This window comes from Vipera ursinii, assembly GCF_947247035.1.
Source record: "Vipera ursinii genome assembly, chromosome: 14".
NCBI lineage: Eukaryota > Metazoa > Chordata > Lepidosauria > Squamata > Viperidae > Vipera > Vipera ursinii.
Genome location: NC_139527.1, coordinates 2,525,464 through 2,549,229, shown reverse-complemented (window position 1 = coordinate 2,549,229; position 23,766 = coordinate 2,525,464). Strand labels below are relative to the sequence as shown.

General features: G+C 47.2%; 1 protein-coding gene across 11 annotated transcripts; it reads right to left on the bottom strand.

The window, feature by feature from the left end:
- Positions 1-1,420: 1,420 nt before the first annotated feature.
- EWSR1 (EWS RNA binding protein 1) lies at positions 1,421-23,694 on the bottom strand. Of its 11 annotated transcripts, none has more exons than XM_083373360.1 (19): positions 23,546-23,694; positions 20,499-20,535; positions 20,088-20,139; positions 18,449-18,575; positions 17,761-17,778; positions 15,031-15,217; positions 13,933-14,097; positions 12,149-12,357; positions 11,092-11,278; positions 8,209-8,246; positions 7,585-7,617; positions 6,925-7,043; positions 6,340-6,469; positions 5,422-5,544; positions 5,175-5,340; positions 4,398-4,495; positions 4,257-4,319; positions 1,742-1,994; positions 1,421-1,658 (listed from the first exon to the last, which is right to left on the bottom strand). In XM_083373360.1, exons 1-19 carry the CDS (start codon positions 23,556-23,558, stop codon positions 1,619-1,621), a joined length of 2,058 nt encoding a protein of 685 aa, XP_083229486.1. In that variant the 5' UTR covers positions 23,559-23,694; the 3' UTR covers positions 1,421-1,618. The 11 variants fall into 11 exon arrangements, with proteins under 11 accessions (XP_083229486.1, XP_083229490.1, XP_083229489.1 ...); XM_083373364.1 differs by having other exon boundaries at positions 8,209-8,243; XM_083373363.1 differs by having other exon boundaries at positions 18,449-18,572.
- Positions 23,695-23,766: the final 72 nt, after the last annotated feature.

Genomic DNA, 23,766 nt, shown 5'->3' with positions numbered 1-23,766 from the left:
ACTGGACAAGCACTTGTCCTGAATGGTGTAGGTTCTCCTGTTTGAGCAGGGGGTTGGACTAGAAGACCTCCAAGGTCCCATCCAACTCTGTTATTCTATTTTTTCTCTTAGGCAGCCGAGGATGTTTTGATGTGGACTTGATGACCTCAAGGCTTCTTCTAACCCTGGGCTTGAATCTCTGGCTGCGTTTGAGCAGACGCTCATCTAGGTTCTGGCACCAGGCTGAAATCCGTAATCCTGGGGTGTTTCTTCCTTGTTCTGATCTTCCAATTATTACATGCTGCAGTACTTCCGATTCAGCATCTGGAAATTGTTGGCTCCTTTTATTCAAGCCAGCCTCTTTCACTGTTGCACATCTGGCAGGGAAAACCTTTAGTTTACCGTATTTCAAGGGAGAGCGAGAGAGCCTGCAAAATGCTGCCACCTTGCTGTGGAGAGGCGACTTCTCCATTGTGGTACGGTTCCCACCAGATTCCTACGCAGCTCCCATCCTGACGACCTTGAGTGTCATTGAAGACTCCATGCTGGCTGGGGAACTCTGGGAGTTGGAAGTCCCCAGATTTTAAAAGCTGCAGAGGTTGGGAAGCATGGCTGAGGTGGTCTTCCTCTGCTAGGGGAGAAGCTGCTAAAACCATCGTCCTGCAAACTGGGGTGGCTCTGCAGACGAACCCCGGGGGCCGTGTGGAATAATTCAGCGTACAACCGAATGAAAAACTTCAGATCTGAAAGAGTCTGCGTGCAAGAAACCAAGCAGCCTCAAGCATGCAGGTGGTCCTCAACTTACAACCGTTCGTTTAGTGACCGTTTGAAGTTGCAACGGCATTGAAAAAGGTTCCTTAGGACTGTTTTTTCACACGAATGGCATCCCCCTGGTCAGAATTCAGATGCTTGGCAACTGACCCCTATTTAGGACCGTTGCAGTATTCCAGGGATCAGGACCTTTGGCAGCCTTCTGACCAGCAAAGTCCAGGGGAAGCCAGATTCCCTTGACCACCGCGTTACCAACTTAACAACCACAGATTCACTTAACAACGGTGGCCAGGAAAGTCGTAAAATGGGGGCAAAACTCATTCACAAATGTCTCACTTAACAACAGAAAATTTGTGTCGTAAGTTGAGGACTCCCTGTAGGCCAAAGAATTCTCCAGTCCTACCAGAGCCTCGTGTTGAAGACATGCTCCAAAGTGTTGCATTTATAAACATTCGGAACTTTATTTAATTAAAAAAAAACATCACAATCATGAACATTGTTACATTTAAGTTTCCATCCTCCTGACTTCCAACACACACATTTACTGGGCATGCTCACAACAAAGCTGCTTTTTTTTTCCTCCTTTAAATGAGTTTTTAGTTAAAACAACCATATTTTTTTAAAAGAAAAAAGAAAAGAAAGAAAAAGAATAAAGAATAACTCAGCACGCTACCATTTAACTTTTGTTTTAATGTTTCTCCACAAATGGTGAAAAATACTAAGTACAGACAAGGAATCATCATAATGTTGTGGGCCAACATTATAAATATGGAATTATAAATTTAAAACATTTTTCTGGTTTAAAAAATAAATCTGGTAGTAAATGCAGTCCAGCAGGAAAAAAAAAAAAGAGGAGAGTCGCTGGCCGCTAATAGGGCCGGTCTCTGCGGTCCTGACGGTGCTCCCCCCTGGAAAGAAACGGAAGGAGTCAGAACAGAGCTAAGCTCTCCAAACTCCCACCTTCTCCGCCATCCCAAATTCCCACACCTACTTGTCCATCTTCCCTGGTCCTCCACGTCTGCTGCCTCGGCCTCCTAGCTGCTCCATAAGAGGTCCAGGGGGGCCCCCAGGGCCTCCTCGCCGGCCCCCTCCGAAGCCGCCTCGATCCATGCCACGGCCTCCTCGGAATCCACCTCTGTCTCCGCCACGGCCGCCACGAAACATCCCTCCGGGGCCGCCACGGTCCATGAGCCCTCCTCGGCCTCCTCTCATGCCGCTGGGGCCACCCCTGCCGCGGTCGCCACCTAAGGCAGGAAGACAGCAGGGCTCCGTCAAGGCGGGGCCACCCGTCTCAGGGGCACCAACGGTGGGCGGGCGGGCGGGCTTCACACGGGTCAAGCTACTCAGGAAATCATAAAATGGCGGGTGCATATTTTAAATCACCCGAGTGTCCCCCGCTTCCCCAAAAAACCAGGATCCGTCCACTCCTCTCGTCAACGTGACAGTGGCGGGTGTGGACAGAGCAGCAAGCAAACTCCGCAACGCCCCGTTTCTCTGCTGTTCTCACACTTTCAGGATCTCCAGAGAGAGAAAGGGCCAAGCTGAATTTGGGCGCAGCCACCCTTAAAAGCTACGTCGAGAGGTCGGCTTCCAGCGAGTACATAAAAACCGGAGGGCTTGTAGCGGTGGGATTTGCGCTAAGAGATTCCAAATTAGGAGATCAGGTTTTCCTAACGGGTCTTGAAATTTAAAAGAGTGGGGTTCCCCCCCCAAAAAACTAAGCAACTTTAAAGATATGTGGACCACAGCGGCAGGGGAATTCTAGGAGCTGGAAGTCTACACATCTCCAAGTTCCCCAGTTTGAAAAGCACTGCTCTGGAATCAGGCTGATTTTTTGTTTTCGAAAGAGGCACAAGATGACAAAAAAAAGAGAAGTCAGCAAGACATCCGCTGACGCGGTAGAGATCCCTGCTTCCAGGGCAAGGAGACAGCTTGTTCCGCTCGTCCAGGGACTAAGGAAGCACCCCGGGGCAGGCATCTTCCATCAGATGCAGACTTTTTGGGGATGGGGGGGGCTGTGGCGAGGGCCACAACCGAGGAGGGTATGTTATATGCAGGCTGAGGCAGGGATCGCCCATCTCTGGGACTGGGCAGGTGAAAGGAGCAGCACGGGGCACCAAAAGACTCTTTTGCCATCACCACCACGCTATTCAAGAGAATCCGCCACGTGCCCAGCTCCGTATCTCATATTTAAGGCATCGGTTAGTTGAGATAAACCAACCCCCGGTTTATCCTCCGGGTGTTGATGGCCCTTTTAAGCCTAATATTTCAAGAGAGTTTGGAGGCAAGTTGAGGCCGAGTTGGCTAGCTCAAGTAGGGAGCAACTAAGGTGGGGGAAAAGAACAAAATAGGTGACTCGGTCAAGACAGACTGTGCCCAGCACCCAACCGGCTTGCTTTCTCCAGTGAGAAAAACTGGAGCCAGGCCGACCATTCAGGCAAGCTTGGCTGGAAAGCAAAAACAGGGCAACGAATAGTGTCGCTCTATTTTTTTTAAAAAAATCCTTTTAATTCCTTCAGCCCCAACTGGTCCTTTCCAAAGCAGCTTGCCAATACAGGAAACCACGATGGGAGGAGCTGCCTAGAAAAGGCCACAAGGTCACTACAAAAATGGTCCCATCCCACCAGCAAGGCCGAGCTGTACAACCTATTTAGGCCATAGTCGTTCAGCGAATCACTGCGATGGAGAGAAACGTGTGGTCACTAAGCAAATCCAGCTTCCCTTGGTGACTCTGTCCACTGGGAGCCTACTGGGAAGGTCCCATCATGCAGAGGCCCCCCAACCTTTGGGGCACCAGGGACCAGTTCTGCGGAGAGAGGGGGGGTTTTTTTGCAGATGGGAAGGGGTGCGGGTTTAGCGTGCTGCCTGCATCCCGCAGATGGGGCTTCGCTTGTTTGCGCGGACCGGTTTCTGGCATGCCGCGGACCGGCGGTTGGAGACCCCTGCTGCCATCATGGTAATCTTAGGAGCCCAGGGCGAAGCTGCAAACCATGGTTAACATCGATTCCGGTTGCCCCAGGGCCCCAACGTTAATTCACGGGACTGCAGGAACGCTACAATACGGTGGTTAAGTGGGAGGCTGTATTTGCCTGGCTGAGGAATTCTGGGAATTGAAGTCCACCAGTCTTAAACGTCGCCCAGGTTGGAGACCCCCTGCTCCGAGGGCTCTGAAGTCGTCAGCAGCCACACAGAGAAGTTGCTTGCGTCGACACATGGCACAGGAGATGGGAAGACACTGAGGCTCTTCCAGAACTTTCCTTACCCCGGGCCCCCTGGAACCTGGTGTAGCGCTCGCGGAAGAACCCCTACCCCCCCCACCCCCGCCAATGACAAGAGTAGCTTCCTCTCTACCTGGGCTCCTGTCCCGAGCATGCGCCCATGGGTCGTGCTGCTAATTACCAACAGTGGCTCCTGTTCTACTCTGCGTGGGACCAGCTCCTCATTTACTGCTCCAGAAGCGTATGCGCAAACGAAGGAAAAAGATACCACCTGTACAGTACCCTTACCACTATTTGTCCCGTATATGAGCCCTCTAAGTGGCAGCGGTTTTCCAAGCAAGAATCCAGGACCTTGTGAATATCACATAAGCAGAGATCAGTGTCACATATTCCGACTCCCACCCCAGCTCGCGGAGAGTCGGGACGTACCTGGTGGCGGGAAGGGCGGTGGCAGAAAGCCTTCAGGCTTTGGAGCCTTGCACTGGTTGCACTCCGTTCTCCAAGCGAAGTTCTGGTTCCCACAGCCCCTGGAAAGGAGGACCGGGGTTCCATTGAGAGGAGAACACTTGTTGGGGGGAGGCCCGGCCTGACCCAGACGGCCAAAGCCCCCCCCCACATACTCTTGGGCAAGGGCAAAAGAGGAGCAGCGCCCCTCGTCCTGCGGGAGGACCGCTGCGCAGAGCGTCACCTCTGCTTTTCTGGGGAAGCAGGAGCAGCAGCTAGGAACGTGTGCAGAGAAGAACAACAACTGGCCCTTGAATTACCACAACAGAGCCCAACATTTCTGTTGCTAAGCGAGACAATTGTTAAGGGAATTCTGCCTGACTACAGCTATTAAATTAGCAACCCGCTTGTTAAGTGAATCCGGCTTCCCCACTGACTTCGCTTGGCTGAGGGTCGCAAAAGGGGATCACAGAGAGACTGGGGCACGGCGATGGCCATACATAGGAACCAGTCGCCAAGCGCCTGAATTGTGATCCGGTGACCACGGGGACGCTGCAATGGGGGCTAAGGGTGCAAATCGGTCCCAAGTCACTTTTTTCAGTGCCGTTGTAACTTCGGTCACTAAACGGACTGTTGTGAAGTCGAGGAACACCTGTACGCTCTGCCCAAGGTGGGCCGACGCACTGAAAAGCTGGGCGGCAAACATGCCATGCAGGGACGTGACGGTCTTTGGGAGGGAAGAAGAGCCATCAGAGGACTTACGGGTTGGGGCACTGCCAATCCCCAGCTCGGTGCTGAACATTTCCTCCACCCGAAGGGTTTCCTCGGGATCCTCGGGGCCCTCGCGGGGCAAAGCCACCGCCCCGGTCACCACCTCGGCTGCCCATACGTCCCATTGGACCGCCAGGGCCACCTGGCCCTCCTGGGCCTGAAAGACAACAGCTGGTGAGTCCAAGGACAGACAGACACAGACACGTGGCGGCTCACATGCCCTAGGCCCCAAGGTTACCTCCACGGAGAGGGGGGGGCATGCCACGAGGCTCCCGTGGCAGAATGCCTCCTCGCATGCTGTTCAGAGGCAGCTTCTTCCGGCTCATGCAGACCTTGAGTTTGCTGCCTTGAAAGTCCTTCCCTGAAACGAAGCAGAAACGGTCTTGGGTCATCCAAGCCTCAACGCCGCATCCGGGGACGGCTGGCAAGGAGACCTGAGCTATTCAAATTTACGGGAGGGCCTTCAGGGCTGTCGTGCGAGGAGGAGGAGGAGGAATTGGGAGCAGGGGCCGGACTCCATTCCCCAACACAGTATTTCTCAACCTCAGCTGTGTCAACTTCCAAGGCTGGCTGGGGAATTCTGGGAGTGGAAGGGCACACGGCTGGAAGCTGCTGAGGTTGGGAAACGCTGCCCCAGCAGCCTAACTGGTGGGAAGGAAGGAGCCACCCGCCAGCCGAAGCTGCAATGTTCATGCCAGGCTCGTCTGAAGAGCATCAGCAAGCTGTCTGAAGGGGGGGAAAGGTGTAAAATGTCTGAACTGGCAAGAGCGGTCCCGTGTCTTCCTCAACAGGGATGGCCGAAAGTGACATGGAAAGGAGGGGTCCCCTCCACTCAGCTGACCCAGGGAAGAAGTTTCCAATCCTTCGCCAAGCTGGAAGAAACCACTAAACTCAACAGAGAGGGGCAGGCAGCTCTCAACACACTGCATTCTTTTAGCCATTTCAGAGGCTTCGGCAGACCTCTGCACGTTTCTCTCTCTCTCTCTTGAGGCAAAACATCCCTTTTGTGCAAGATTGAATTACTCACTCCTCTGACGGCACGTCTGCAGAAATCGACGCATAAGCCAAGCTCGCTGACTGTGGGCACCTTAAGCCGAAGGCCCGCAAACTCTCGACTAAACCCTTAGTAGTGACCTGCGTGTTGCCACTAACTCACCGTCCAGCCATTCTACGGCTGCTTTGGCAGTGGGTGGATCGTCATAGCACACAGTCGCATCTCCTTTTGGCTTCCCAGTCTCTTTGTCAAGGTAGATAGTTATCATGGGTTGTCCAGTTCTTTTATTCATCTGGGGAACAAAAAAAAAAAAAAAAAAAAAAGGGGGGGGGAGAACATTTTTTAGAGTGCTGAAAATTTTAAGTTGCAAATTAAGGCAATTGAACGTAAGGTGCGTGCAGAAGACCTTAATTTGAAACACACCGAGCTCGACAACTTGCATAGCCATCTAGCACCCCAATTCGGTCTTTAAGCAAAAGGTCCAGAAACAAGACATTTATTGGAGCCAAATCTGTTTTTCATTCCTACACACACACACAAAATTTATTGGAGCCAAATCTGTTTTTCATTCCTACACACACACACACAGCTCATGGCACTGGGTTTCAACATGTTTAATAGAAAGCGATCCCGGCTCAAGTAAATAAATTGGGGAAATGGAGAACTACATGAAGCCAGGGTTTCCCCCATCAATGCCTCCAAATTACTAGTGGCACCAAACCTCTTAGGGATCCCGTTGATATTCACCTTAACAATGCCACACTGTTTGAAGAAGTCAGTCAAGTCCTCTAGAGTCACATTGTCGGTCAGGCCCTGCACGTACACAGAACTGTTATCGAGCTCATCATCCAGGTCTAGAGGTGGGCCTGCAAACACAAATCACGCGTCACCCCCAAACAGCCACGTCATCACGTAACTCAATGTTACTTCCTGCTTTTCCAAAAACCTTTTTCCTGTGCAACCTGCACATCAACCTTTCAACCCGGGTTGCTGTGTTCAAGTAGCCACTCTCGATTTATATCAGCCAGAGAGGCTTACACAAGGAGACCCTCGGAACGACAAATCGTTAAGTTAGCAAGGCTGCTTAATCCTAACTTCAGCCAGCAGAGGGTAAGGCAGGTGCGAGAACAGAACGAGTAAACGTACAAAGACGTAAAAAGAGCTGGAATTTTGTGCAGGCTCTCTTAAAAGAGACCTAAGCGCTTTCCATCAAAACAGCAGGGGCAGGAACAGGCTGATCCACCCATTCTGGGCTTGGAGAAGAGTTTTCCCCTCGTTTCTCAAAATGCTGCCTTCTCCTTTCAGCAAAGGACAAACGGATGCAGACGGGAGAGGTGGCTGCTTTGCTGAAGGGTAACCAACGATAGGGGAACTTCAGGTATTTTAAGCGGGGACTTCAAAAGTTACCTAAATCGAGATCTGGCACTTCATCCATGTGTCCTGTCGTCCGGGAGGGGGGAGAAAGAAATCACAGAAGCCATTGTTTAGTGCATGCCTTGTGAGCTCGGCCACCAACAAAACACACAACTACCTATTTACAACCGCGATTAGATGGCATGGGTTAAAAAAAACTCAAATTGACCGCACCGCAAAAAAATTTTGCAATGCAACAACCCTTAAAATGCTCGTGCGGCTTGCCGTTTCTAGCGGCCTGCTAAACCATCACCTGATATTTACACACGTGGTTCGAGGGGGGCTTTCATGGGTCAATCAGTCTTGCCAAAGTTTACCAAGGTTGCTTATTAAACGCCGAAGCCTCTGAAAAGGGATTCCTTCCCCAATTAGTTTCTCTCAACACCGCATCACCCTTGTGTTGTTTTTTTTTACCCTTTTGTTCTGTACCCGTAGGTTAAAACCTTCTAGACCCAAAGGCATTGCCGGCAGTACCCATTAAAAGTTTCTGTTGCATAGGGCATTTTAACCGTTTATGAAACTAACAAATATTAAGTTATTTTATTTTTATTTTTTTTAAATTTTTCTGGCTGCATTTTTTTTTAAAACACGATCCCATTGTAATGCTCAAAAACTTACCACCAGGCTTACTGAAGCCACCTCGCTCTCCAGCGCTGCTGGGGGGATAAACGAAGAAATGAAGGCCTTCCCTTTAAAAAAGCCAGTACCGCTTGGAGCCACTGGGGCTCACTGGGAGGAGGGCACTGGCTAACATATCCAAACATTGCATCTGTCTGTCTGTCTGTCTGTCATCTCGTCACTAGGCCTTTCTTCAGGGCAGCTTGTTCAAATCTCCTTTACACACGTAACACCTTTGTTTGCCTGGGGCTGGACACCACACTTGGGCAGCGGGACTGTTCCACGGCTAATGACATTAACCATGCAATACTTCGCTACCGGAAGCGGAAGTGATGGATTTTTTTTTCCCCATTTTTTTTTAAAAAATATTTATATACAGGTACACTGGGGATAGTCCTCTCATCAACTCCCTCCTTGTTTTGCGACCGTAAAGTTGCATCCTCAGCCTCTTTTGCAAGAGGGAGCATAAGCCAAGTTCCTGGATGGAAAACCTTTTTTTAACATTAACAGTTCAAAAACGAAAACGAAAATAAATAAATAAATAAATAAATAAAAGACAGCAAACCTAGAATACAATTCAGATGACAAGTCATTAAACCATACATTCAGGTCTCTACTCAATTTAACAGTCTCTGTGAAAGGAGGTCTTACATAATACACCATATTCCAAGGTCTAAAGGATGCAACTTTGCGTATCACAATTCCACGAAGATCAGCATCTATGTCTTTAACACAGGGGAGAATCATGAAATACAATTTGTGGGCAAATAGAGCCTCATTTGTAAAATGGGGTGATTTTTTTTAAAAAAAATACAAGAATGTGAATTTAAAAAGAGGGAGAACAACTAACCGTTAGCAAGTATTGCATCATTAACCCATAAAAAATTTAATAAACACAATTTCAAGCTGATGCATGCAGCTTTTCTTTGTTCCCAAAGTATATACCATATATGTAATCCTTCCCTTTTTAACAGATGTTTACACTTTTAATTTTACACAATTCTAAAGTTATCACACCTCCCCTCTAGTTTCATTACCAAACATGAAATACTATATGCAGTTACCAAATTTACAAAAGGTTTCCATTTATACAATGTACACATTTGGTTTAAAAATATTCTATGTATGTATATATATATATATATATTTATTTTTCCTCTCCATATGGACACCGTGTCTAGTCCCACTTTTCATTATGCTGCCGGCTGAGTACTGAGTACGGGTACTTTTTAAGTACTGAAGTGTATACAAGTCTCTCACTTTGTAACCTGTAGCATATAAATGCGACAAAGCATGTTAAAAAGTTTCCATGTTTAACAGCCAGTGAAAATATAAAAAATATTGAGGCAGTGAAAAAGGGCATCACGTTAAGAACATCGGGCTGCTTACCTGCGGGATAGATATTGAAAGGCATCACCACACCACGAGGGACCCCCGCACCCGAACTCTCGGCTGACACCACCGAGCCAGCTTCGAGATGGGATTTTTCCACTGCCAATAGCAAGGGCAACCCCCCCCCCCACCCACTTTTCCAATTTCCATACAGGGGCAGGGGCACCTGTATGAATCGGATTGGGATGCCCAGTGTCCGAAAAGGCTAGAGAGAGACGAGTTTTGAGATTTGAAAGAAAGGGGAAGGGGAGAAGAAAGAGATGTGGTGATGGCCATTTCAAGTGTCTACGTCTATTTTAAACACATCTATAGGAACACCTAATAAATGAAAACTTTTACACATAAATCTAGGGAGCCCTTTTTCCCTCCCCCCCCATTCAAGCCAATTTCTTCAGCAGTTTAAGGGTCATTAACTGAACTGGTTTGGCAGTCATAAAAGCAAGTGAAGGGCTACAATAAAGATTTCAGACTGCGGGGATTCATTGGTGTCTCAGCTATGCAGAGGGTCTCTTTGCTTTATGCACATCAGACCTAAACGGAGCTCAAAAGATGCCCTTGCATCAGGAGTGATGACGGCTGGAACCCTCTTCTTTCCCCCCCCCCAGTCCCTTCTCCAATTGGTTTGCCCAGCGGACCCTCTGCGTAGCATGGCGTACGTGGGTAGAACACACACACACACAGAGCAGCCCCTTCGCTTACCAAGTCCCTCCATCGACCACCCTTTTTACCTGAAATCAATCGATCGCGGGCGACAAGAACGGATGGGAACAAACTCCCCCAAATCAGATGCCGCCATGGCTGAAACCGGCCGAACTGATTTAGGGATATCTGAACGCTCCTTTGGGGAGCTCTCAAGTCTGGCTTCTTTGTGACTTGCTTGTTTAAGGGCACTGTGTTTTCAAAACCTGCACGCGGGCCATGGCCACCCCAGAGCTGTGGGGCTTGAGGAAGTAGTAGCTGACACCTCCACGCAGCTCTGCCACTAGCTCAAGGAGCTACTGCCGAGAGCAAACACAGCGAGAACGAGAAAAGGCTTTGCCAGAAGCCGTGGGCACCTCGGTGTATATACCTGGAAACAGCACAAACCAGCAAGGAGCAAAGGCATCATGTGCAAGAGCTTTCGGAAGGGGTGTGTGTGTGTGTTCCGCCCAGAGACTGTTCAACCCACAGAGGACGGCCCCTCTGTTCAGTGTGGAAGGCAGCTGAAAGCTTCGTTAATTTGGACACCCAAATCCCTCTCGTGGCCCGGCCTCCCATCGCTGCAGGGAAAATGCATCCTGCGCCTATCCCCCTTAACGAGATTGTTCCATGGATTAATTAGCCATAGAGCCTCTTGCTATTAATAAACATATCCTCCATGGAAGAAAGGAAGGGGAAAAAAAAGGCCATTTGCTCTGACATCTTTCAGCCCTTCTCGCTGCTGCACACCACCCTACAGGAGGGCAAAAATCAAATTAAAGGAGAGGAAGGAAGAAAAAGGTTTACTCTTACCCCATTCCGCCGCGGCCTCCTCCTCCTCCCCGCCCACCTCTGCTCACGCCTCCACGATCAAATCCCCCTCTTCCCCTGCCCCTGTTTTCAGGGCTGCTTAAGCTCCGGCTTTCTCCTGGCCCGGAAAAGCCTCCAGAGTCCTGGCCATACACACCCATGCTGCTGGGATGGTCTTGACGGAAAGAACCTGGAGGAACAAGTCACACACACAACGTTAGGGAGATGGGCTCTCTGGACGGCCCCCACAGGCCACCCGGACGGCCCCGAGGGCTTCAACGGCCTTCAACAGTCCCATTAAATAAGCCGCCCGCTTGGCTACTACGGCTGAGTAAGTCCAAACGGAACAGAGGGGGCTTGTGTGGCTCCCCCCCCCGCAAGGGGCACAAGCTCCAAAGGGCAGGCAGTTTACTGGATCGCTGGGACCAGGCCTCTATCAGCAACCTAGCTTTTTGTGTTCCTCTTATCAACGATTTGAAACCGGCCTAAGAAAAAAAAAACCCAAACCCCTGAAACGCTGGATTTAAAAGGCAAGCAGAGGTTTGAAGTTGGATCCGACAGGAAAACAGATCTCTTGGATTGAACCCCAACCGAAACGGCAGGGGTAGCCCTTGACTTACAGCCATTGGCTTCACGGTTTTAACTCGTTCAGTTTTTACAACGGCAACTGGAAAAAAGTGACACCCCCCCCCGGTGGCCATTTTTCACACTTAACGACCATTTCAGCCTCCCCTTGGTCAAAATTCGGAGGCCCGCATTTCTGATGGTCACGGCATCCCGGGGCTCACGCGATCCCCCCCCCTTTGCCACCTTCTGACAGGCAAAGCCAATGGGGAGGAAGCCAGATTCACTTAACAACTGCAGTGATTCACTTAACAACCGTGGCAAGAAAGGCTGTAAAAAATGGGGCAAACGCTCCCTTAGCAACTCTCTCGCTTAGCTGTGGAAATTCTGGACGGAATTGTGGCCGCGAAGCAAAGAGAACTTTTATATCAGAAATGGGGACCTGGGACTGGGAGGCCGAGGGGGGGGGGGAGGAAGAGGCGAGGGGGTTACTTACTTGGTTGCCCGTAGCTGCTGCTCTGCTGGCTGTACTGGCTTGGTGCCTGGCTGTAGGATCCAGTGGGTGGTGGGTAGCTGGTGGGGGGCTGCTGTCCATAGCTTTGTTGCCCATAGCTACTCTGCTGTCCATAGCCACTCTGCTGCCCATAGCTGCTCTGCTGGGAGTAAGTGCTCTGATCGTAACTACTCGGTTGAGAAGAAGAGTAGCTGAAAAGACATGCCAAAGCACAGGGAAGCAGCTACTGGTTAAAAAAAAAGAGAAGTTTTTGAAGGGTCCTACACAACTGGTCTCGCCCAAACTGCCAGCCGCTCTCCATAAACCGACATATTTTTTTTTTAAAAAAAAGAAGTCTGGGCTTGAGGCATTTTCATATTTAAAGGACGTATCTTATTAGCAGTTCGCCATCAAGGATATGAAATATTCAAACGATCCCAATCATTGGTCACCCTTACGACCTGTAAGATTACTCTTAAAAAAAATATCTATCCTTGCTGAAGATTTGATTTTTCTCTAACCAGACCGACATGGTCCACCAGTTAAATTTTCACAAGATTGGAAGTTTAAAAGCCAGGGGTGGAATGAAGTAATTATTATTATTATGGTTCACCACACAAGACAGCCTGAATTTGGCATTTTTATCCACCTATCACGTTATTCTTAATTTGTGTTCCGTCTTTTATTGTTTTTACAAATAACTCAAATGGTAGTGAACATATCCCACACATTTGCCTACTTCTATTTCCCCTTCAACCGCCACCACCACATGAAGTGGATTAGACTAAGAGAGTGTGAGTGGCCCAAAGTCACCCAGCTGGTTTTCACGGCTAAGGTGGGATTTGAACTCGCGGTCTCCTGGTATCTAGTCTGGTGCCTGACCTACTACAGAATATGGTTCTATCTCCTGAACATTGAATAGAAGATAGCCTTAGTATAATTTGCCCTAATAAAGTGCAATGCAACTGACGGCAGGAGGAAGGGACTAGACTCAAGAGTCTAAAAAAAGCAGCAGAAATGGCTAAGATTTCTGCTTATCTGAAGGATAATTCACAAGAAAGATACATTTCGGTCTGGAGAAGATGGATAGATTATATTCAGAATAAATATGGGACCAAAAAGTGCCATTTAGCTTATGAGTAAAATTTAGATTGTTATTATTATTAATAGTTTATTATAGCAGAATTTTTATTAGTTTTAATTATATGGTATTGTTATTACTTGTAGTATTAGTATTGTTTAATAACTTGGATATTAATTTGTTTATGTTTTTATTATTATTATGTTCACTTTTATTTTGTTTAAAGGGGAGTTAAAGCGCATTATGAACTTGGTTATTTATATAGTTGGTTAATGTTAGATTATGATTATATTTGTAACCCTGTATTCAGCTTTGGGAAGTGGGGGAGGGAGGGGTTTTTTTTGGGTGGGTTGGTTTGGGGGATTATATTGTAATTTTTACAAAACCTTTTAATAAAAAAAAGAGTCTAAAAGGAACCACTTCTTTATGTTCCACTGTGTTTATTGTTGGGTTTCGAACTAGCCTGCTATACAAACACAGTATTATGGGTCTTTATTCCGGAAATCACTCTCCAAGACATGATCTGGGATGCCAAGGTATTTAAATTGTGTCTCGCCAAAGGCCCGAGATGGCTTAAGCTTTAGAAGGGCCACCAGCTTCGTTGCTTCTTGTAAAAAGGTCATCCAATCCTAGCACCTTTCATCCAGCAGAAACCAAACACGGAAAGACAAGAGAGGGGACACCCTAAGAGTTTGTGAATGCTCACCTGGTTGGCGGATAGGATGGAGGTGCAGTCACTGGCTGCATTGGGTAACTTCCAGGAACCTGGTAACTGTAGTTACTCTGACCATATCCTAGGCTTGGTTGACTGTAGCCTGTGGAAGTAGACTGAGCTTGGCTGGTTTCTGAAGGTTTGGTGCCATCCTGGGGCCTAAATGGGAAATTAAGAAACAAAAGCGTATTTTACACCAAAGCCTCCTCCTCGCTTTTCAGGTGAAGAACGAGCTACTGCACGAACATCATGCAACAAGCTGTAAAAAAAAAAAAAAGGCACTTTCCTCTTACAGAACGCAGTTGTTAAAATACACGACTTCTTCAAGTTTCAAACATAACCTTTTAATACCTGTGCGGCTTTAGACGCAAAACGTCACTTCTGGACAATAACCATCAAGATGGCTACAGGTAGCCTTTGACTTACGAGCACAGTTTTGCCCCATTTTACAACCCTCCTTGCCACGGTTGTTAAGTGAATCTGGCTTTCCCACTGACTTCGCTTGCCAGAAGGTCGCAAAGGGTGCTTAGGTGACCCCGAGACATAAAATATGAGTCAGCGGCCAAGCATCTGGATTTTGATCACGTGACCATCGTGGGGGGTTCGCCACAAAAATGGCCATAAATCCCCTTTTTCCAGTGCTGTCAGTCACTAAATGAGCTGTTAAGTCAAGGACTACCTGTACTCACTCTTTCTTTCTCTGTGTTGGAGGGAGGCACACATATACATAGAACGAAGGCTACTGCTAAGCTTGTAAGCCGCCCTGAGTCTTCGGAGAAGGGCCGGATATAAATGGAATAAAAATAAAAATAAATAAACCTGCAGCTATATTAATAATTGTCCAAGACAACAATCTGTACCAATCACCAAGGTAAACTATTTTTTTAAAAAAATCCAGACTACAGGTATCTCTCCACAACACAAGAGTTATAGATATGAGCTGCTTCACGTACGCATTCTTGGAGATGGGGCCAGAGAAGACTGGAGAACAGGAAGGAAATGATTCTGGGCTGCATTTGCAAACCAAGGGAAAAAGCGGAACCAACGCACGAGACAACTTCATTTAAAACCCAACCAGAATCCCTACGTTACCTCGCAGGTGTGGTGCTCGTTGGCTGCTGTCCATAGGTAGGATAGGCAGGCTGGGTGCCGTAGGCAGACGGGGCAGCGTAAGAAGCCTGCGTGGTGGTGACGGTGGCAGTCGTGGTGTCATACGCAGCAGTGCCGTACCCTTGGACGGGCTGGCTGTAAGCCTGAGGGGCAGCTGGGGTAGCATAACCTGCCAAGGAAGCAAAGCAAGTAAAACCGGGATGCTTCTCACCATCTGTCAAGTTGCACAGGTAGTCCTCAACTTATGGCCGTAATTGCCCCCCAAAATTTATGTTGCTAAGCGAGACATCTGTTAAGGAACCTTTGCCCCCCTTTTAACACTTTTCCTGCCACAGTTGTTAAGTGAGTCACTGCAGTTGTTAAGTTAGTAAACCTGGCTTCCTCACTGACTTTGCTTGTCAGAAGGTCGCAGAAGGGTGATCGCCTGACCCCAGGGACACTGCGGCCATTGTAAATAAGCCAGTTGCCAAGCGGCTGAATATCGATCACCTGACCATGGGGATGCTGCAACGGTCAGAAGGCTGAAAAAACGGTCAGAAGTCACTTTTTTCAGTGCATTGGTAACTTTGAACTAAACAAAAGCACCGAGGATGTTACCTAGTTTGGGTAAGGAAACATCTGCAAAAAAAAAATCACCAAGCTCAGACAGCACCTCAAGGAGCCCTCAAACCAACGGTTGTAAGTGAAGGACTACCTGTACAAACATACGTGTTATGGCACCTGAAATAACTTTAATCCGAGATCAAGCAAGCCTTAAAGACCAGAGGACTCTCTAATCAGGATTGACTACTGTTGAGGATTCGGGGAGCTGAAAACCATGCAGCTGGAGGGTAACCAGGTTGGGGAAGGCCAGCCAATATGTAAATGTTAAGTCACGTGACCACAGGGATGCTGCAACGGTCGTAAGTGTGAAAACGATCCTAAGTCACTTTTTTCCCCTGCCGTTGTAGCTTTGAATGGCCACGAAGTGAACTGTTGTAAGTCGAGGACTACCTGTACTCATTTTTCAATTGAAAATGTTCTTCCCCAATCTATCTTTCTTTCTTTTTTGGCTGTATTAGATCTCTGAACAAGCTTTCTTCAAATTCCTGAGAAGGGTAAACCAAAGATGCGCAACTTGAGAAAATCTTCACAAGTAGCACAGCGCTGGCTGGGTGCAAAAGTTTTTTCCCAAAGGGTGTTCCACCCCCCCCACCCCACCCCAATTTCAGTTAAATTTTTCCGCTAGCATAAATACAGTCTGCCAGACTTTCCCAGATATCTCCACCCTTTTCCCTGCATGGACTGACATGAAAACATAAGCAATGCAGACCAGATGGGGAAGCTTCTGCCCAAGATTTAAAGCTGCAGGCCATCACATCACAGGATGGCATCAAGATACTGCCAGAATCCAGCCATTTCCAATTTATAATGCAAAAATGCTGCAACAGTGGCAAAGGTTTTACATGCCCCCCTCTTCGGGCCTTCAGGAAAGGCCTTGCAACCTGGCTGTGCCTGTTGGCCTGGGACCCTGAAGGTACTGCAACCGCTGCGCCACTGCGCATCTGTGGCTCTTCAGTTCGTTGTGATTTATTTTTATAATTGTTTTTATGTCCACATGTTTATGTTGCTTTATTATACTGCAGAACGTTTTATTATACAGTAAGCCTCCCAGCTGCCTCAAACTGCAGGATGGGTGGCAAATAAATTTAATAGAGTACCCTGAAATTATGAAACCTTGTGTTCAAGAACCAATTAAAGCTAATCAAGGAGAGAAGCAACCTAGAATTAAGGAGAAATTTCCTAACAGGGAGGACAATTAATCAGGGGAACAATTTGCCTCCAGAAGCGCGTAGGTGCTCCAACACTGGAGCTTTTTTAAGAAGAGTCTGGACAGCCACTTGTCTGGAATGGGATAGGGCAGGGGTCCCCAACCCCCCCCCCCCCGGTCCGTGGAATGGCACCAGTCTGCAGCATGCCACGCAAACAAGCGAGTGGAAACACCTCTCTCCAAGGAAACGGATTCCTGGCGCCCAGGTTTGGGAGCCACTGGTATAGGGTGTCCTGCTTGAGTAGGGGGCTGGACCAGAAGACCTCCAAGGTCCCTTCCAACTCTTGCTGTTCTGAAGTGCTTCTATTGTAGATTGCATTGTGGAAGCCCTCTTCCTCTTTAAAAGCCCTAACCTATTACCCAGCAACACAGGTTTCCAACATGGGAGAAGGGGGGGGGGGGAACCATGCTACTTAGAAATGTAGTAGAAGTGTTTCCCAGTGTTTTTGCATGCACTGAAAATTCAACTGATTTCTGCCCAGCCTTCAAAGGCAATCTCCTTACGATATCAAAATGAAGCATTCAGATCCCGATTATTTAACCGTGCAAAAGTATTCTACCGGACATTTACAAAACACGGAAGGATTACCTCTGGAAGAACAACCAATCAAATGAAACATGCAGGGATGAGAGCTGTTAACAATTGAAATATGCCTCATTATGTTGCTCACCCTTTAGTAAACTAGGAAAAGCAGGGTTAACCCAAATGGTCTTTTCCCATAGCTGAGGTTTGTTTTATTTTATTTTTTAATCAGCAGCCAGAAAGAACTAATTAGCGGCCCTTTTTGTAGAAACGTGGCATTTCTAAGCGGAGTTAACATAAAACTCCTAAAGAGTGAACACCATACATTTAGACAAGATGGACAGCATTTCCCATGCAAAATTGAGCAGGGTATTCAAACCTGTACTGGTCCCTTCTACTGTGGAAAGCACGAGACAAAAAGTAGAGGGCATTTCATCAGAACAAACAAGCACGCTTTAAACTAAGTTCCTTGAAACAATAAAAAACTCTAACATCTCAGAACACCCAGGAATGTTAATTCACGAGTGGCCTTTTGTTTTTTTGACTCGTCTTCAGAAGCATTTCAATTATGTGAAAACTTAGCACCCTCAATCTTCCTTGATGGTCAATTAATCCACGACATCGTTCTCTCCCCCATCCCAAATAAATACAGGTAGTCCTCGACACACGGCCAGAATTGAGCCCAAAATTTTTGTCGCTAAGTGAGACATCTGTTAAGTAAAAATCCCCCCATTTCACGACCCTCCTTGCCGCATTTGTTGAGCGGAACCCCTTGCAGTTGTTAAAGTTAGTAACACGGTTAACTGAATTCGGGCTTCCCCATTGACTTTGCTTCTCACAAAAGGAGACCACACGTCGCCGGGGATATTGCACCCGTCGTAAATACGAGTCACTTGCCAAGCGTCTGAATTTTGATCACGACACCATGGGGATGGTTCAATGGTCATTAAAAAACGGTCACAAGACACTTTTTTCCAGTGCCGTTCTGATTTAGATCGGTCACTAAACGAACTGCTGCTAAGTCAAGGACTACCTGTACTAGACTGACTGAAGAAAGGTGTGCTCACCGGTTGGAGGCTGCCCGTAAGAACTGGCATATGCAGTTTGCCCATAATTAGCTGTGGTCTGAGCCTGGGTATAGCTGGCATCAGTGGGCTGTCCATACGTGCCATAGCTTTGCTGTCCGTAGGCCTGCTAGCAAGAAGAAAGGTTTTAAAACGGGGCCCTGCAAGAACAGAGGTCAGAATCTCAAGTTTGGCTGTCGTTCTACGTGCAGGCGTGTCAGAGGTTGCATCCTCCCGTTTCCTACTTTGAAATGTCCTCAAAGTCAGGCAGACGAAGGGAATAATCTTCCCAAGATTACAAAACCCACGAGGACCAAGAGAGAAAGGGATAGAGGTATGGTTGTCCGGATGAAGAAGCATTCTGGGCTTTCCCCATTAGCCCAATTCACTCTGTTTTGCCAGGAGAACGTTAGAGGGAAAAATCAATGACGGTATATTAGCAGACAGTTCCAATGAATAATAAAGTACATTTCATCTAACCCAGAACTAACCTTTAGCGAAATGAAGTTACCTTCAGCTAAGTCCTCTGTTGTTATGTTTCTCTACCCTAAAGCTCCCCAAATTTTCTGTCATTTTTCTCTTGACTCTGCAGCACAATGTCTATGGAGATTCTTAATCACCCAGGTCACGGTTGTCCCAGAGGTGCTTTTTTGCAAAAGGCAACTGGACTTTCTTGGGGGGGGGGTTCCCCTTCTTTTGAAAACATTTTAATTTCTCATCCAAACTTGAACTGAAGGAGCTTCTTGGATGAGAAGGAAAAACATTTTTTTTTTGGGGGGGGGGGGAGTCCAATTACCTTTTGCAAAAAGCACTTTTGCGATGTCTGTGGCAAATTGTGTGGGTTTTTTTAAAAAAATACTTAAGTACTATGCAAAAACATTTATCTTGCTAATAAATAGGAATTAAGAGTCAAGCCTGTATAAACAACTTTGGTATTTTTTTTTCCTAACACGATCCGCAGAGTTTGATGAAGAATATTCCCAGTATGTATGGGAACGCAGCTTCAAAAATATGCCTTACTCTACAAAGTACACAGCACTGTCTATTCAGAGGTAAGTAATCCCCTATTCCTGCCAGGGTTTCAAAGAGGCCAAATGGTAAATGTGGGAGAGAGATTAAATTGCTACTTCCTATGTTACCACTGTTAGTTGCTTTTCAGGGATATTTCAGTTAATTTTAGCATTATCTATTCTATATTCCATGCACGATAAAACCTACTTTCAACAAGAGAGAATCTCGGCAGCTTAGGATAGAAATGTGGTGTCCTGACTTTGTTATCTGCTTGCAGACGTTTCGTTACCCAGCTAGGCAACATCATCGGCCAAGTTGGGTAATGAAACATCTGCAAGCAAACCACCAAAACACAGAGAGCATCAAGGACCACACAAAACCTTGTTTAAAAAGAACACTTCGGTCAGGGGAGAAGTGGCTTTCACAGAAAAAGCTTGCCAACATTTTTCATGGGCTTTTGGCATTTTCCTTCTTAAGACTGCCGATACAAAGAGGCATTTTTGTGAATGGAGACGAGCTAGGCTCCTTCTAATTTAATAGCTCGCTGCTTGCCTTTTTAATCTAGCAAAATATGTAAAAGCTTCAAACTGGTCACAGTTTATATATTCTTATCACAGTGGCTGAATTTTACCTGGGTAGTCTGCGCATATCCTTGAGCGGGCTGAGCTGCATATGCTGTGTAGCTGTGAAAAGAAGACAAGATATTGGAAGGTTTATATAAAAAAACATGGTTTAAAAAGGAGTAAAACGCATTGTTTCCGATGTAAAGCAAAAAGCAAAGCTCTTAATGCCAGCTCTGCAACATCAAAGAATATTTCAAAATGAGAACATTTTAGAACCCTAATCCAAGTTTTCTTTATGCAACATTACTACATTGGTTCACATGGTGTGGTAGGATGGAGGGTTTGTTGTCACTGTGTGTTGGGGGGAGGGAGAGCAGGGGGGGGGGAGGCTCAGCTAACCTCAATGTACACATGTTGCACTTTGACAATAAAGGTTTATTTATTTTTATTTATTATTTACTATATATAGAAAAACTCACCCCTGCTGGGCAGCTGCTTGACTGTAGGTGCTATAATCTGCAGACGGTAAGAAGACAAAAATCAAGGGGAAAAAATTACTATAAAACCAACTCAAATCTAAAATCTGGTCTTTGCCGTTCAGAGTAGATACGTTAAGAACTCCTGAGAAGAGCGAGCTTGTGTTAATATTCAGCAGAAGATGGACCAATTAAAAGAATCACCATTATGGAAGCAATATGCAAGCAGCATTTATATCAGACATGTAAAACACAACGCCCGGGGGCCGGATCTGGCCCGCGAAGTGGTTTCATGCAGCCTGCGAAGCCATCCTAGAAACAGTGAGGGAACGGTCCCCACTGCCCTGGCCCTGGCCCAGAGACCCTCCTTCTGCCAGAGACCCTCAGATCCATCCCACTCCTGCCCAGGCCCCCATAGGCACCCTTGATGCGAACCATGTAGAGCTGGCCACACCCACCCAGTAGGCCACACCCACTCTAGCCACGCCCACCCAGTAGGCCACACCCACCCAGCCCCCTGAGGGCAACCGCAATGCTGATGCGGCCCTCAACGAAATTGAGTTTGACACCCCTGATTTATATGGTGCAATCAGAGTGTAATTTTTGTTTTTTATGTGAAGTTTCATTTTACAACTTTTGGTGCTCGTTTTCCTAAAAAAAGGTTTTCATTTAAAACATTTTATGTACAAGCACAGACATCAAATTAAGTCCAATCAACTTTGCCTTATTGATATTTAGATAAAACAATCACTGCCAAAAATTGGTTTTTTTCTTTTTTTTTCCTTTTCCCCTTTGGGATTTCTTCACGACTTTCTTCACGACTTTGCAGCTAACAACAACAGTTTCTTCTACTTAGAGCTCTAAACCTGGAGGGAACTACCTAATGATTCCGGAATGCCACATTTAAGTGTGCCAGATAGGGAAAAAAACCAAAACCAAACCCCAAATCTCTACACCAGAGGTCCCCAACTTTTTGGGCACCAGGGACCACTTCCGTGGAGAGAGGTTTTTCCGCCAACCGGAAGGTGCTTGGTTTCGTGTGCTGCCTGCATCTCGTGGATGGGGCTTTGCTTGTTTGTGCGGCCCGGTTGTTGGCATGCCGTGGCCTGGTACTGGTCCACGGACTATTGACTACTTTTCATTTTCCATAAGGAGCATTACTGTATTTTAGACAGTTTAACAGCATTCAAAATGGAATCTAAAGAATTAAAAGCTGCTTTTTTTGCAATACCGTACTAAAATATACACGTGTATATATGTTGTACGCAGGTAACCCTCACAAAAGCATCTTATAATTCTTTTAAAGTCTCAGTGAGGAAAGAAACTAAACAAATCTCACCCCCTAAATCTCCAACTGGAATTAACAGACCTTTCTAAGCCTGCTCACTAATAGAGTGCAGTGGTTTATTTCCAAATGTACTATTGATCTTGGCTTTCTAAATTGCAGAGTTGTGATTGGATTATGTTCTATACACACATATTTGAACTGCCTTTTTTGTGCCCACAGGACAAATTTCAAAAGACATTATCAGCTGCAGCAAGGGTAAACTACAGTAAGCAAGTTCCCACACCTTGTAACTTAGCAAATTATACCCTTTAACTTTTATAAACTAGATGTAACTTCAGGAGATGTAAATTGCTACCGCTGGTTGCTTGGAAAAAGGCATTGCTAAGAATATCTTTAAGAACAATCTATTTCCTTGGTTAAAAAACGAAGTTTCCTTTTAACACATCTGCTTCCTTTAGACAAATGCTTTATAAATTTGGTTGGCTGTCTTGGATTTTAGATCGATCCATCTATATTGCTCCTTTTCTTGCAAACCATGTTCAATAATGCAGAAATGCAGAATGGAAAACATCAGTCAGCTCTGGCATAAAATGAAAGCAGTAAAATCAAAATCCAATCCTCTTAATTACTCCAACTTTTAAAACGTGCAGATTTCAACTCCCATGCTGCCTAGGGAATTCTGGGAGTTGAACTCCGCCCAGGTTAAAATGGCTGAGTTTGAGAAACACAGAAACAGGGCAGAATAACAACTTTATTATCACTTTAAATGTACGCCGATCAGCATACATACATACATCAAAATGACCTGCCTCCAGAAGTGGTGAATGCTCCAACACTGGAAGTTTTTAAGAGGAGAGTGGACAGCCATTTGTTTGAAATGCTATAGGGTTTCCTGCCTTAGCAGGGGGTTGGACTAGATGAACTCCAAGGTCCCTTCCAAATTATTATTATTATTATTATTATTATTATTATTATTATTATTATTACTATTACTATTATTATTATTTCGTCGCCTACAGCTCTCAAAGGGTCACCGCCTCCAAATATTTATTGCCATGCCTAAACACAATAAACAAACAATGCACATACACCCACGTGCACACTCATATCGGTAAGGAACGAGAGCATAAATAAAGGCAAAGGAAGCAGAGGCCCTTTTTACAGGGGAGGAAAGCAAGAGTTAAAAAGTATAATCAGAGGCAGAGCTAAAAGAACACAACGAGGAGGGAAAGTATTAAAAAACCGGAAGGAAAGAAGGAAGGGCGCCCAGGTGAAAGCGAGCAAGAGATTTTAAATCCACAAAGTGGCGCCCAAAAGGGGGAAATGAAGTCGCCCAGTGGAGTAAATAAAAGTGTAAGCGGGAGGGGGGGGGATGGCGCTGCTGTTCCACCCTCCGCCTCTCCTCCCCCCGCGCGCCGCCGCTCCATCGAGCAAGTAGGCCCGGCGGCGGCGGCGGCGGCTCGCTTGCGCATGCGCGCTCCGTAACCAGGCCCCGCGCCTGCGCGCTTCGCCGGCGGCCCGTCCGCCCCTCCCCCGCCTCGGCCCCCTCAACGGTCGCCCCGTCCGACCTTCTTCCCCGGTCCGCCCTCCACCCGCGCTCGGGAGCGGTGGGGTTTCTCCAGAAGGAGGAGGAGGAGGCGACGCCGCGACTTCTCTTCGCCGCCCGCTTCTTACCGGCGCCCTCACGGCCCTTTTTTTATTTGTTTTTTGGGCCTTCTCCCCCACCTCCCCTCCCGGCTAGGCCCCGGACGATTCGCCTCACCCGTCGACGCCATCGCTTCGCTTCCCTCGCTCGCTCGCGCTCCCCTTCCGCTGTCTCCGCCGCCGCTTAGTTGTCCCGCTTCGGCGTCGTCAGCGTCGTCCCTCCGCCTCCTCCTCCCTCCTCGCTAACGTCCTCCCGGTCTTTCTGCAGCCCGCGACTGCGCAGGCGCGAGGCTTTCCCCAGCCAGGGACGCTACCACCGCGCGGCGGAGAGGAGGGGGG

What these genes read in the sequence shown, in the direction of transcription:
- EWSR1 (XM_083373360.1), bottom strand. An exon ending in ACCGCCCTTCCCGCCACCAG is followed by an intron (nt 4,320 to 4,397) that starts GTACGTCCCGAC and finishes GATATTCACAAG; the next exon opens with GTCCTGGATTCTTGCTTGGA. An exon ending in CATATACGGGACAAATAGTG is followed by an intron (nt 1,995 to 4,256) that starts GTAAGGGTACTG and finishes TTCCTGCCTTAG; the next exon opens with GTGGCGACCGCGGCAGGGGT.